Source organism: Anas acuta, chromosome 2, assembly GCF_963932015.1.
Source record: "Anas acuta chromosome 2, bAnaAcu1.1, whole genome shotgun sequence".
NCBI lineage: Eukaryota > Metazoa > Chordata > Aves > Anseriformes > Anatidae > Anas > Anas acuta.
In genome coordinates this window covers 44,798,314-44,814,068 of record NC_088980.1, presented here as the reverse complement: position 1 = coordinate 44,814,068, position 15,755 = coordinate 44,798,314, and the positions used below count along the sequence as shown (strand labels likewise).

Genomic DNA, 15,755 nt, shown 5'->3' with positions numbered 1-15,755 from the left:
GAGTGAAACTGAATAGCACAAATCTAAATTATTTAAGCCTTGCCTAAGTGGCTCTGCTGTGCAGATGAAGTACAACACATCATGTGAATTTTGCTGAGGAATGAACAGAGCAGCTGAGGCTACATGCATCATCCTGCACTCAGATGTACTCCCTTCTTACCACTAAAAAGTCCTCCACTGTGCTATACATGCAGTTTGGCCATGTGTGAGAATTTGAAAAGATCTCCTTGTGTACGGGTGTACTGGGTAACGTGCCTGTGCTCACTCACTTGTTCCTTAACACTCTAACTTTCAAGCATGCTAGCTCACCTTTAGATATTTAGATATCTAGATATTCAGGTATCACACAGCCATACTATATCTAGAAGAAAGAAAAATAACCTGAGTAGATATTTTGATAGACTTCTTTAAACTAGCTATTATAGTTCACAAGAAGAGATCTGCAGTCTTATTTAAAAAAAAAAAAAAAAGCAAAACCAAAACATTCTTCCTTCTCCCCTCACCCCTCTCTTCCTCCATCCCCCAATTTTTTCTCTTAATAAATTTAATTTTAAAATGGTTCACAGGTATGGCTCACAGATACAGTCTGCCAGATGTTCTCAAGATGCCAGCTGGGTGGGCATTGTGGCCCACACACCCAGCTGACTGTTCTTGTTCAGGAATTAAATGACTATGAAAGTGTTCCAAAACTGTGATGTCTAATGCATTAAATGTGAATTACTGAAGCTAATCAGCCTTTTCATTAGCATATGACTGTTTTATAAATTATGCTGAGGCATGTCATTTCCAAAGGATCATACAACAGAACTCCCAATTTTTTCATTATTTAACTGCTGCTACATGCTGATCCTCTCAGAACCAACAAACTTTGAAAACCGAGAAACAGCACGGAAAAATAGACTTTAATCATAAATGATGATGACCATGAAGTTCAAATGGTTAAGGTTTATCCTGTAACTCTGAGAACACAAGCTGAAGACTGTAAGATAGGTGGGCATTTTGACTAAACAAACCCACCTTGCTACTAGCTGGTGCAACATGATGTGTTTTGGTTTTTTTTGGATTTTAAAAGTACTTCCCATGAAAAGAGAATGGAAAGGAATCAGGCTGCCAGACTGTGAAGCCTGCTGACTGGTTTCACAGTAAAGACTAAGCCATGAAGTGAAACACTAAGGACAGCTGCTTCTTGAAATACCATAAAACTGAAAACCTTCTATCTGGAGTAAATCTGATTGGTATCTCTCTTCAATACATGGTGCATTTTGCACTCAAATGTATTTTACACAGTGATTGGCATCCATGCTGTTACAGTTGCATTAATTTTCTTTAGTGGACTGACTCAAATAACCAGTAGCATTAACTGTTTGGACTCACTTGTATTCTGACAACACACACCACATACCTGACACTGCCCACCCACACCACAGAGAAGTGCCCTTTTTTTAAAACAGCTTACAATCTGAAATCAGTTGAATGTTGCAACACTGCAAAGAAAACCTGAGTTCAGACATAATGCATAGCATTATGATTATCAGATCAGTATCTAAGTTAGGGTGCAGTAAATCTTGGAAGGCCAGAAATTACTGACAATTTACTGGAAGATGCTCAAGATAGATTAACCAGTACATTATAGAAAGGAAGCATGGATCTTTGTTTTACCGAGACACTGAAATCTTTATTAATAAAGTTTGGGCTTTAATGATGATGAAAGCAATCAGACAGTTTCAAAGATAGCTGCACATGTAACTTCCCTTGTCTCATTTGACAATCAAAGGCAGCAGCAATCACATCTGGTTTTAAACAGCATATCATCATGAAAAACAAACCTTAGCCTTTCCATGCAAGAATGAAGTGTGGATGGAGGAGCAAACATGATGGGAACATGGAGATCAGCAACTGATTTATGGGCATGAGTTGAGCTAATAAAGAAAGAGAAGTTGAGAATGATCTAGACAGCAGTGAAGACATACTGGAAAGGATGACAATACTTGTGCAGATTATAAGAAAATAATCAGAAGTGACAGTCAACCTTCATCCTCTGTTGAGGCAAGTATGCATCTGGTTTGGAAAGAATAGCTTAGCATCCACTTCATGTTGTTGCAGGAACTGTGTTTTTTTCTTTTTTCTTTTTTTTTTTGGGGGGGGGACAACACATTTATTATTTATTTATTTATTTATTATTATATATTATTTAGTGTGTTCTGCTGTTTTTCAAATCCCCCCTCTTTCCCTAGATATTGGTAACACAAAAATACGTTACTTACTCCCTCATGCGTTTCAGCTTGGTCTCAGCCATAGTGCTGTTGAGAGCTCTGAATCCCTGGGGAGTCCCTGGAGCCACTCTGGTGACAGTTCCCGAGCCTACAAATCAATGCAGACACACAACCTTATTCACCTTCATCCCCTGAGCGCTACTGCAGAGTCAAGGGCAGTTGGGAGGAGGAAGACTATTCCTGTTCCTCACAAGGTGCCACATTAATTAAAGATGAATTAGATTATTAAATGCCTATTAAAAACAACTCCTTTCTTAGGGACGTGTAGATTTATAGCTCAAAGGCAACAAAATTGTAATGCGAATTTTCCTGCTGTGTAGCATACAGAGAATTACATTACAACGGAAGAGACAGTTACCCAAGGAAGTGCTGGCACTGATAAATATTCAACAAAATGAAGTTGACTAGGACAATATTTATTTTTCTCCATTGTTCTTTCCCTTATTTGTAAGAGAAAGAACCTTCTTCCTAACAGGCAAGTCTCTCCTTTGGCTTGCTTAAAATGTAAAATGACAGTATTTTACCAATCAGACAGTAAATTGACTTATGACATCACTTTTCCTTTCAGATGAAGGTAGTCCTTAAATCCTTTATATATATATACAAACATATATATATACATATGAGGAATATGAGAAATATACATATGCTCCTCTCTCCCCCTACTTTCTGTTCACTTCACTTGCCTTGTGGGTTGTTGCAACATTTAATGACCTAATAGTCATAGAAGACCATGGTTTTCATCTACAGGATCTTAGATCTGCTCAGTCACACAGGACTGTCAGGGTTGTCAGATCAAATATCCTGCAATTTTATGTCACCATTGCATCACACAAGCCCCTGCCTAACCTGACCAACCTTCAGGTTCAAGTTAGCGATTTATTTATTGCCCCTACTGCCTCCATTGGAAGCCAATTTCAGAGCCTCACTGTGACCTGCTGGCTAAAATCCCTCCTCCAACTTCAAGCCAAAATTTATTTACTGGCCAGCTTGTGCTCATTTTTCTCCCACGTCAGTCCTTTTTTTTTTTGACTTAGTACTTCCCTTCCCTTTAACATACTCCTTTCATTTATTTGTATTTGGAAAAATAAAGATCCTGCTTTCAGCTTTCACTTCCTAAACCAAGCAAAGCAGCTTATTTTTTTTTTTTTCATTGCAGATTATTTGGTATTAGGATTACACTTCCAAGCTCTGAACAGACACAGCGGGGTTCTGCATAGGGTATGAATAAGCCAAAAGTCACACAAACAAGTTAACGCAATGCCTGGTCAGCATGAACACACTCTTCCCTCCTGGCATATAACCTCCTGGTTATAGATCCCAACCATAGAAATTTGAACACTGAGAGTAAACTTTCCATCCTGAAGTACCCAACTGAATCCCTCACAGTGAGCATCTGCTAGATTTAGAGCTTTACAACATAGGAAGCTGGCATGGAGAGAGACTACAGAAGAAATGGATTCCTGACTCCATTGTCTAGCTACGGAAATAAATGTTTGACTTCTTAAAATATTTCTTAACTTCTCTGACCACTTAATGGCTAATAGTTGTCTGGTATTACAATTGAGGTATAGATAGATAAAAAATGACAAGCTCAGTTCTTATGAGCAGCCAATAACTTCAGACACCATAAATATAAATATATAAATATATAAATATAAATATATATATATATATATATATATATATATATTTCCTGATGATTTACTCTAATACCACACATGCGTATCTATACATTTTAACATGTGGTCTTTAAGCATTCAATTACTTTAGCAGCACTGAAGAATTCAGACATCCACAGAGTGGCCCTGAGGAAGCTTCAAGTACTGCAAAGCGATGTTCATGACTTACCGGATGGCTCACTCATTGAGTTGGTAGAGAATTAGGGTCCAGATGTGAGGATTTGGGCTTTGATATCATTGTCAGACTTCAAAAGCAATAAAAAAAAAGTTTTGCCCTGAGCACCAATGGTCTAATGAAAATGTATTTTTTGTATTCTTTCAAGACAGAGTATATTTAATAACAGACCCCACCTAAATTCTGATATTACTATTATTACAGGATATATCATTGTGGTAAGAGCTCAGCATACTCTTTCTGCTTAGTGGGTTCAGTCTATTTATTGCTACAATACTTTATCTCCCTCTCCTCTGACATTTCATTATTAAAGACATCCTTCTTATTTTTTTCTTTTTCCCCCCCCCCCCCCCCCCCGGGATTCCAGGCTAAATAATTCGTATTTTGTCTACTCTCCACATTGGCAGTTGGCCAAACAAACCTTCCTCTCTAAATACAAACTAATATCTATCTTTCTGTCCATTAAATATGATCTTCTGGGTACTGTGAAGTAGCTGAAAGGACTACAGATTGTAGGATGCTGCAAAGCTGTGGTTAGTCATAAAAAATGAGTTCTCGGTGAAAACCACTAAGAGCTTTTCACATTGTTGCTATGAAAAACGTCAAAACTTTTTCTAGAATGATTCATAACCCACACTAACTTCTATATCATAGGCATTTTCGTAGAAGCATTTACTTGATTAATAATATATTTTGTACCCAGCTTTCAGCAGTTTGCCTACCCATACATCAACACAGAACATGTAACTATGCTTCTTCAAAAACTGGCCAAATAACTATTTGCATTTTTATGCAATTTATCATTCTTAATTCTTTAAACAAAATCAAATAAAACAACAATAACATTGATATTTTAAAACCAAGTACTGACACTTTCTAAGCGTGCTTAAAAGATGAATACTCTCCCATTCTTTAGCCTAATACAACATAAAAGAACATAGGGCAAAATTGTCCTCTTGGGTCAGAGTGCCATTTTCAAGGCCCTCATTGCATCCTTTCCACTCTGTCTAAGGGAAAAAAGATGAAAGGTTCTGTAGGGAAAGAAATACTGTGCCTCACATTTATTCACAGATACAGTTAAAAAGGATGATTATGATTAGCCAATGAGACTTCTATACATTATGTCCCAAAGGAATTCCTACCTACATTTCTACTAAAAACCCAGTAAGTGGTGATAGACATCTCTTGCATCTCTTGATAAGTCATTATATGTTAAGAAACTATTAAATCCACTGAATCATACATTTCTAGTTTGGATTTGTTTTTTTCAGCTTTCACTTCTACATTAAGATCCTCCAATGCCTTTTTCTACAAGATCAAAAAACTCCTTAGAAACAGATGTATCTTCCTGAGTTTAAAATATTTATAATAATACAAAGTGACCAAATTGCCTCTTAACTTTCTCCTCTTTTAAACTAAGCATATTAGTATATTTTAAAGACGTTTTTTCAAACTTTCTTTCATTTTGAAGCTCTGTTCTGGGATCTCCCCAGTTTTTCAAACTTTACCGGCATGTACTGTGATATTTCAAATCTACCCCCCACAGAGCTGTGTAGCTAACCCCAAATGAACCTTGTACTGCACTGAAGTGCTGGTATTCACAGTGATTCAGTGGGAACTCCTGGGGAGAAAACTCAGTTACTTTAAAAAATCCCAGGCTTTTACCATTCAGTACTGAGGTTTTATACAGAAGAAACTTCACCTGTGGAAAAACAATGCATATTTATTGTATTCTCTTTATCACAGCCCTTGCTGACATAAAAAAAAAAAAAAATTCTAGTTTTTTCTCTACTCAGATGTTGTCTAAGATCTGCTATAAATGGCACATAGTTTTTTTCACAATTCCTTTAACAATGAAAAATGCTATGAGAAATTCTGTCCAGGCCAAACTTCTACATCCAGCTTACTGCAATGAAATTTCTACTGTTTTCAGGAGTAGCTGTTACAATAATGTGGGTCTGTAGCCCAGCAAGGTGGTATTGCTACTGCTAGTACCAGGCCACAGGCTTGGGCCTGGGTTTGCAAGACCTCAGCACTAAGGTATGTCAGACTTTGTCTGACCTTGTCTTGGCCTGGTGGGAGATCTGATTTAATTGCTTAAACTGTAACTTCAGTTCTTCTAATAACCTTGTGGTTATTTTTCTTTATTTCCACTCATTTTTGTATTGTACAAACACAGTTTTTAAATTAATAATGAGCATTTATTCATGTAGAATAACATATTTTTAACTAACATAATTAAAGAAGAAATGTAGAGAAAGACATGCCCGATACATCAGAAGAAACCTTGAAAAGTTGAAACATGGGACGAGGCTTTAGGTATGGGACTATAAGAGGTGAGGCATGAGCTGGCACTGGGGACACCATGGCTATAAACAACTCACCAGTTCCTGAAGAAATGCCGATGATGAAGTGGGCAGAATTAGCTTTAGGGTTAACAGAGATAACATCTAAATTATGTAAAATGCACATAACATTTTTGATGTGACATGAATTTACAGGCCAGTGAAGGAAAAGTGAGGTATAAATGCATGTTGGCAAACACACAGAAATGATCCCAAGTGGAGGAAGTAACCATGATCACCATTTCTGGTGAAGGACTGCAGGTGCTGAGGGCTCATCACATCCCCCAACATGTCAGACTGAAGCTACCAGTGTTAGGATCATCAGGAAGGTGAGCATAGCACCAAGCAAAGTGGGAGTTAGGAGGAAATGCATGTATTTAAAATTAAGAGCTTTTCTTACAGTAGCAGTCATTCACTTGTTTCCTTTATCTTTCTTTTATGTAATTATTAATTCTGAACTAACAATAATTCTTTGATTAGACTGTTAAGATTTCAATAAGACTAATAAAAAGTTATTGGCTTTACATGTAGACGCATTTTCTTTTTGACTATAACAAGACTTTGAGATTACATCTCCCTAAATTCATGACAAATATATATGTTATGTGACATGTGACAATACATGTATATATATATGTATGTTATGTGAAAACTAAGCTAAGGCCAAGGGGACAATTAGCCTTATGAATTTCATGTAAGATGTTGGAAAATATTCAAAAAATCCAGAAACAAAAATAATAGGGAAAGGAGCAGATAGTATGTACAGAATCTCACATTCAATTACCTATTTTTTTTTGGCTACCGAAAGATCAAGATATTTGTAATATTTTTTTACCTGTATGTTTTTAAATATTTTCAGAAATGTGTCTATGAATTAGTTCAGGAAGTTTAAACTTCAGATGTTCTCCCTTTGGTGAAATGCTCACTTCCTTCTCACAAATATGAACCACAGAAATCTTTCATATAGAAAGTTGTGATACCCCACAAAGAACAAAAAGTTTAAAAAAATGTTCTCCATGTATTTTGCAGAGTTCCTTCGAACAATACAACAGAAATATCTTTTCATATCACAGATGGACTTTTTTAAAGAAAAATGAGTAAATTGTTCTCACTTCAAAAACCAACCAAACAAACAACAAAAACAACACCTCTTTTCTTTATGATACAGCCATTCCTTGTTGATAAATATGATACTTCTAGATTTTACATCCTGACTTAAAAAAAAAAATAATCCTGTTTTATAGGATTTAATATGTGCATCTAATTAAGATGCACATTAATAAGATGGGAGATACATGAAGTTTATTTTAAAGATAGTTTGTTCAGCTTTGTAGCTAGACATTGGAAGAACTTAAAACAGTAAATGTTTAAAGCTCCTCAGTGATACTGAGCATACAAAGATAAAAGGGACCCTCACAGACTCCTCTCTTATTATCATCAGATTTATTTGTTTGGAACAGATCACACAAGCCTAATTACTAGCTCAGCTTGGAGGAAGGCTTTAAGTTTCAGTACAGAGTAGTCAGATGTTTTTCTAATAATTAAAGCATAATTTAATTCTTTAATATAATAATTTTCAAAGGCATCTTCATGTTCTTTGTACTGAAAAAAAAAAAAAAAAAGAAGCAGCCAAGAGTGTCTTCAATACTATGATTTTATTTATTTTTTTTTAAATGACACTGTTTGGTTTTGGCTAATACCAGAGTATTATTCTTTTACATTAACATAGAACATTAAAGTGTAGAGATAAATTTTGCCCTCTTTTCTACTTCTACAAACCCACTGCAGGCAAACGTAATGCAAATTTTTAAAGGATATTCCACAACTCTGGTCATCATGTTTTATGATTCTATTATTTTCAACAAAAGCAATTAATTGTGTATGACAGTGTATTTGGCATACTTACACTTTTGTGCAGTAGATTAAGGAAGCAATTTTTAAGAAGATCACTTTTTTTAAGTTGTTCTTTTGCAAAATGGAAGTAATTGGATTGTGATGAATAAGGACTATTCATAAGTGCTGCTATTACATTTAGAGAAGAGATACCATCTTACCCAATGAGCTGTTATTCAGGACACTCTCCAAATACTTGACCATTGCCTCAACATCACTGTCCTGAGGATAAATGAAATAATGAATAGCATTAGTGTGTGCAAAATCTTAAATCTAGTACACAAATCATTGTGTACCAGAGGTATGATCCCACAAGCAAAAATGACATTACTTACAACAATGAGCATCAACACTAACTACAGTTAAGGGAATACGTTGCTCAGAACTTTGTATGTTTTATTCCCCTAAAACAGTAGGCTTGGGAATAATATTATATACAAACAATTATTCAAGTCAGATTCCTTGCAGAACACAAATACGTAGGACAGCTATGCATGGAGCTTAAATAATATGTTTCTTGTTGAGAGTGGTGCGCAGTCTGTGAAATAAAACCAGCATCATTGGTTAGTCCTGAAATATCTAAAACAATAGCAGATTGAAAATGGAAAGTATGTACTTTTAACTATCCCAAAAATTCTTGGTTATGATATTTGCCTCTGTAAATTAATACTTATGTTTCATTTAATCACATCTACTTACATATCTAGTAGCAATGAATAATTAAAATTTTAATTAAGAAAAGATTTGAGCACTTTTCCATTGTAAGCTTTCTATTACCAGACAAATAATTAAGAGTTTTGCTATATCTTTCACTTGAAATGTTATTTGTGTATACTGATGAAATTTAAGATCTAACCATTTAGCAAAGACTGTGCTGCAGGAAGGACAACAAATTTCATTCAAGTCTATGAGACAAGCCTCAGTTTCTAGAAGCTCCCATTTGACAACATGGTGACATGGCATTCCTTGACTGAAAGTCAAAATCCTGACTTTGTATTTTTAAAATATTGAGCAGCCTATGGTTTTAAAAGCCCTGCAGAACAGGTAAGGGAGTTTGACAGATGCACAGAAAAGAGGCACACCCACACATAAGAGCCAGCACGGAGGAATACTTGGACATTTCAAATTCTGAATAAGTGAACCCCTTTCTAACAGCAACAGATCAAGGATGACAAGGCAGGCGTTAGGAATCTAGTGGAGCAGTTTTGGGGTGATAACACAGACCACCTACAGCCACTGATGAGACACTGGAGCTATAATTCACTAGAGCTATGATAATTTATGCAATATCACTGGAGCTATGATAATTTATGTCAGCTGATTACGTTGCTTGACAATCTCAGAAGCGACCTGGAAATTGAAAATATGGAGCTAATGTACCGTATGGCTAGACTTTGTCATAATGAGGAAGGCTAATTTGCTATTATTATTGTCACTAAAATAAAACAAAGAGCAAGGTGATAAACTGAAGTAAAAAGCACCCATTAGCATCTCAGCTAAATCAAAGCCAATGTGAAACCTTCACTGTTCACTAACTTTTCAAGATGAAGCCTCTTCTATACAACGTATTTTCTAATTTATATTTAGAAACAGTTTCTTATTCTCTTTCATGTTTTCCCCTTACTTAGTTCTCATACAATTAGATATTACTGTTCAAGGAACGAAAGAAGGAAGGAAAAATGACACTGAACTCAAACTCTACAACCAATACAAACAAGATGAGAGGTTAGATGTGGTTAGGGTGATAACTCTACAAGTGGGCTATGTAGCTGAGAGCACATAGACTGTATTGAGAAGTTATCAACAAAGGGAAAGTACCTGTGTCAGCTCCCATCCTAAAGCTTTAAATTACACTAATGGAGTGCATGACTGTATCTTCTTAACTGAAGAGGGGTTGATTCCCAAGACCACTACTTCTCTTTCTGTCTTGAAAACCATGGGAGCCTAATATAACTGGAATACATAGCTCAGGTCCCCTTCTACATTATGCACCCCATTGCGTAGTTCAATTAATCTGTGACCCCATGCTACTGCATATCAGTCTTTGTTTTTTGTTTGAAGTAATGGAGTCACCATGGAGTACTGCTAGAGGTAGACTTTCTGCACTGACTTGGCACAAAAGTAACTAGTAATTCAATCTTGGCATTGGAAAATTGAGAGGTTTGCACAGATTAGGATGGTAAATACCTTACAAATCTTTACCCTGCAATGCAGTGGAATGACTTCTTTATTCACACAGTCCTCCAAAAGCTTAATTTATAGAAGTATTTTTTAAAGAAAGAGTTAAAGTGTATGAATCCTATCATAGAAATAGGTGTAGGAGTTTTGGTATTAAGTAGATGACTGCTGAAGCAATCCCCTGCTATATGCTAGCAAGATCAAATCTATTCTGGTAGGTTTTGAAGCTTATTATTATTGTTGAGCATGACACCACCTACCTTTGAGTGGGATTCATCTCACATAACTGTTGACATCCAGAATGAAGAAGTCCCATGCATGCTAATAACTGTAGATCCCTTTACAATCACCAGAGGGAAAGAGGTACCTCCTATCATATTCTATCTGACCCATACATTAGAGGTTTTTGCCAAGATAATATTACTCCCTAAAATGTTTATTTCCCCTAACTGTACAGAGTTTATATTCAGTTAGGTCAGATGTAGGTGCACAGCTAAGTCCAGCCTGCTTTGCCTTCACATTCATTTCAGAATTTTTCACTAGAGAAAGGGAAAATTGAAAATTCTGCTCGATTCCCAAAGAAAAGGTGATTGTGGCAATACCTGCAAACACAGTCCTGTCTTATCTAAGGTGCTGGTCAATATGAGTGAAAACAAAGACAGGCTATTTGCTTCTTTGATGGAGGAAGTCCTGAAAGGCAAATGCTCGGAGAGGGTATGCTTTCCAGTCAGTCTGTGTAAGCCAATTTGCAGAGGGGTAATGATTACGTGCACATGGACTGCTGGTAAAGCAAAGCCACCCAGCCTGTAGAGGCTGGATCCTGGCAAGAGATGTCAGTGGGACAGCTCTTCCAACACACAGTGTCAGTTCTTGTCACCACTGTATTCTGAATCACTACAAAATGACAGAACGTTGTTGTTCAAATCTGGCTGCCAACACCTAATTTATTCTGCATTATTGAGAAATCTATTTTTATCTTCTGCCCTTCATTAATTCTAAGCAGCAGTCTGCCTGTTCAAAAGCAGTATTGATTGACACTTAATTATATCGTCAATGAAATCTGAATGAAAATTTTAAAAGTCATTCTAAAAATGAGATTAAAAAAAAAAAGTCTGATAAAAGTGAGCAATAATTTCTTTCAAGAGTACATTATGGTAGATTTTTCTGGCAACAGAGTGTTTGCATGTCTATGTGTTGTGAGTAAACACAGACCCAGCAAATTGCAACAAATCACTGCCTTAGATATTCCAACGACTTACAACTATTTGTTTATATTACTACTGTATTAACTGTTAAAGCATGTTATATGTTTAGTTTGAAAACTAGGAGGACATTTCTAGACTGCATGAGACTGTCTATGAGTAAACTTCAAGTTTAACTGGTTGAGAGAATTTCAGGATTCTCTGCCACTGTGGTAAAAGTAGTGCTCTGATTTATCATATAAACATTTAACTTCTGCTTTAAAACTACAAGAAACTTAAAGAAACTATTAGCTCACAAATTTTAAACAATATCACAAGTTATTTATAATTTAATGAAGAGGTTTTAGCAAACTTGGTTGGTTCCACAAAACATAAAAACCATCATCCTCCTCTTCCCTGAATTTTTCACACATGAACTCAGACTAACATTTGTGATCCTAAACAAAAGCAGACAGTACTGTTCAGAAGCACTGTAACACAATGCCTTACGTTGATGACACAGGGTAGAAAGTAATTGTTGCTGAATGCCTTAGGAAGATCGATTTTCAGCACTGACTTGCGCATTTTGGTTCATTGATTTCACTGAGACTTGATCACTGAAGACAAGGTTCATCTTGGTTCACTCTGATCAGATCTAAATTAGGTGCCTTTTCCAATCATCTTCAACATCCTACAAACTGCAATCACTAAGATTTTCTTGTGGAAGCCTCGCCCAATAAAGCTTCTTTAAGCCTTTCAATAATAAGTTTTCTTTTTATTTACACTTTCTAAGATTCTTGGATAAGTCTACAGATATGCTGGTCAAGACTTACTGTTGTTTAGGCTCATGCTAGAAAATATGTCTAATACAGGCTGGAAGAAGTGGCATCTAGAGGTGCCTATCTATCCCCAGGAAATAAATCTGGAATTTAGATCTTATGCTTGAAGTATTCTTTCAGCTTTAACTTAAATAACACATAGTTAACATTACATATAAGAAACCTACTCAGAGCGTGTGGTGGCCACAAGGGAGTTTACTGACAACAATCCACACTAAGGCAATCATAGGAGCATTATTGTTAATCTTGAAGGAATGCAAGCATCTTTTTCATCAGTGTATCAGATTAATTATACATATGCATACTCACATAACTAATTCATGATACTGCTATACACACACATTCCTGACAAAAGCAAATTGCAGTAATGTCACTAGGGCAAAATCTTGGAAGTAGTTTCATTTGCCCTCGGAAAATGAGCATCAAATGTGTACTGTTTTCCCAAAGGTCACACACACCTGGTGATTTGTCTTGGAGACAGTCTGTGATGCTTCCACATCCTCCTCTTCTTCACTGCTTTCTGAACAGGACTCAAACTCATCATTATAATATTCTTCTGCAATTTGTGGGTCTTCAGGGATCTCTAAAGGCAATTAAGAGTTTATAGTATATTGACGACTATATGCGTAATCTTAAAAAGATGCAGTGGATTTTGTATCACCAATGTTATGTCACTAACAATGCATTCTGTAATTGAAATCACTGGATAGATTCTCAGCTTAAAAAGTGATCTTATGACATGATAAGCAGCGCTAAAGCTGTCTCTGCCAAAAGGTCAGATCCTCATATTTAAATTAATGACCTCAAAGAATCTATATTCATTTCGGGCTGAAATCACTAAATAATAGAATAATTCAAGCTGGAAAGGACCTCAGGGGATCCTCTAATTCAACCTCACTCAAAGCAAACAAAAGTTTAAATTTACAGGAAAGAAAATCTGCATGTCTTGCCAAACTCTCCCAAAACAAAAACATTGAAAAATGAAAGAAAGTAGTGAAAAGTCAAGCTCCATATATCTAGCTGTCATGCTCACTCAATTTATTACTATCACTTGAGAAGTTATAGAAATAGCAGTGAGTGCAATATTAAAATAGACAATGAGCCTCTGAAGCCCAAGAACTGTTACTAAAACTCAACATATTCATCACAGCATAGAAGACATCACTTTTTCTCTGCTCCAGGAGAAATCTTTGAGCATCCCTGACTCCATAAGAAATGAGTTAGTAAAATAACTTGACGTTTGATTGCACCTGCTTCAGTGAGCTGCCCTTTCTAAGCAAAAGCCCTTAAGCACTTGTTCAGTTTTAAGCAGAGGCTGGACTGTGATGACTATCAGAATTAACAGCAGGATCCCTGTTTTTCTAGATAGAAAACTTCAGTGCAAAGGGCTGCCCATGGGAAGCACAGGTCAGTGGCAGAGATGGGATCAGAGCTTGGGGAAGCCTGGCTCAGCAACTGTCCCATCAACTTCAGCATTTGTGCAGGAGGATGCTCCAGGAGTGCTTCCTTACTTCCTTACTGAGTTATTTTCAATGCTATGTACAACATTTTTTGTCCTTGGCTAATTTTATTACAACAAATGCTATTTGAGGACAAAAACAATCTAATATTAACCTGTCATAAATCACCGTGGTCTTAACATTAGCTCATGCTGACTTCTCCCATTCTCCCAATTATCTACGTCTTTAAAGAAATTAAAACTGATTTATCTTAAATATTACTGCATTGAAATCAATTAAATTCAAACAATATGTTATAAAAATTAAGAATGTTTAATTTACTATTTTTATTCATTTCACATGGATAAAAAGAAAACAAACATACAACAACAACAACCAAAGTATTTAAACAAGTGAATATAATTAAAGATGCCCATGGATATTAGGCAGGAGGAATGATTCTAATCTTTAAGGCATAATAAACTCAGGGGAAAAGAAAAAAATAGAGAAAATGTATTTATCTGCACCACTAGGTGGTTGAAGTTCTCCTGCTGAGATATTATCTCTGCTATTATTGACTGTCTCCGGAGCACTTTCAAAAATACTTCCTTTCTTTATAAATTTGATTTACCTCCAAAATACAGACACATTTTCACTTAGTTTTCTATTTTTAGAACATTTGTACAAGCTCCATTGCCACAATTTCTAATAAGAAAAAAAAAAAAGATAACTTGTGCTTCCGTAGGAATCTTCCCCAATCCCCCAAAAAGCTTTTCCCACAAAAGAAAGCATTTACTATTGCATCTAATTGAGTTCTCTGAAGTGCTATTTGACAGGAAAGCCTAAAATTTCATCCTAAACAAATAAACAAAAAAAAAAAACACCCTCAAATATCATTAATTTTTAGCATGGAAAGAATGCTACTAAATGAAGACGTCTCCATTTCCAGACAAAGTAAACATTTATTTTTCTTTCTTTCAGGGACATTGTCATTCCTGTGATTACTATAATTTTATTAAGTTCATCTGCATGCTATCTGTGTGTGTATAAGTATTCACAAACATATGAATCAGCTTATTTATTACATTATAATGCAAGCATTAGACTACACCAGTGTTTTCAGAGTTGTTTTCTCCTCCCACATTCTGCTTTTTTTTTTTTTTTTTTTTTTTTTTTTTTACTGTTATACTAAAAAACACAATCCGCCCCTTTCCAACAGAACTAGGTACAAAAATCAGTCATTTACTCACAGTTGTAACCTCAAACTATGTGCTCTGGCTACGGTAAAGCTCTATACCATGTGAGTAGCCCATGACCAGGCTGAACTGAGGCTGATACAGCTGAACTACATGGAGGGTCTGGCACCATCCAAAGCCCACTTCCATGCCAGCTTCTGCATCCTTTCCAGAATCTCTCACTTTACCATTTCTGATACTGTTTTGACAGCTGCACAAAGATGGCCAGTTAATCCGAGTTCAGTAACACAATTTTAAATGTTAGTTCACACACTAGGGATACTCCAGGATACAGATGTTTCCTGGCCCCACTTCAGAGGCTGTTCCAAGTGACATTTCTCCAACAAAGACAACGTGTCCAGTGGACCTTAGGAGCTAACAACAAGTCTTTAGAGCTTCTCTTTGCTATGACACGCATCTTTTAGGCAGGCACTTTCAAAACATCAACATATTCATTTAGAATACATGGTTCAGTGTAACAGTTTCTACTAAGTAGAGCCAGCTCCCCATTGCCC

At 36.1% G+C, this 15,755-nt stretch overlaps 1 protein-coding gene across 2 annotated transcripts in view; it reads right to left on the bottom strand.

Moving 5' to 3' along the window:
* Positions 1 to 15,755, bottom strand: part of NEK11 (NIMA related kinase 11) — a 110,691-nt gene that overhangs the window by 15,609 nt on the left and 79,327 nt on the right. The window contains exons 12-14 of one of the 2 annotated variants that reach the window (XM_068674539.1): positions 13,025 to 13,149; positions 8,530 to 8,590; positions 2,265 to 2,361 (exon numbers count right to left, since the gene is read on the bottom strand). In XM_068674539.1, coding sequence (XP_068530640.1) covers positions 2,265 to 2,361; positions 8,530 to 8,590; positions 13,025 to 13,149 — 283 coding nt within the window. The remainder of the gene's footprint in view (positions 1 to 2,264; positions 2,362 to 8,529; positions 8,591 to 13,024; positions 13,150 to 15,755) is intronic. The other variant, XM_068674540.1, reaches the window with a different exon arrangement.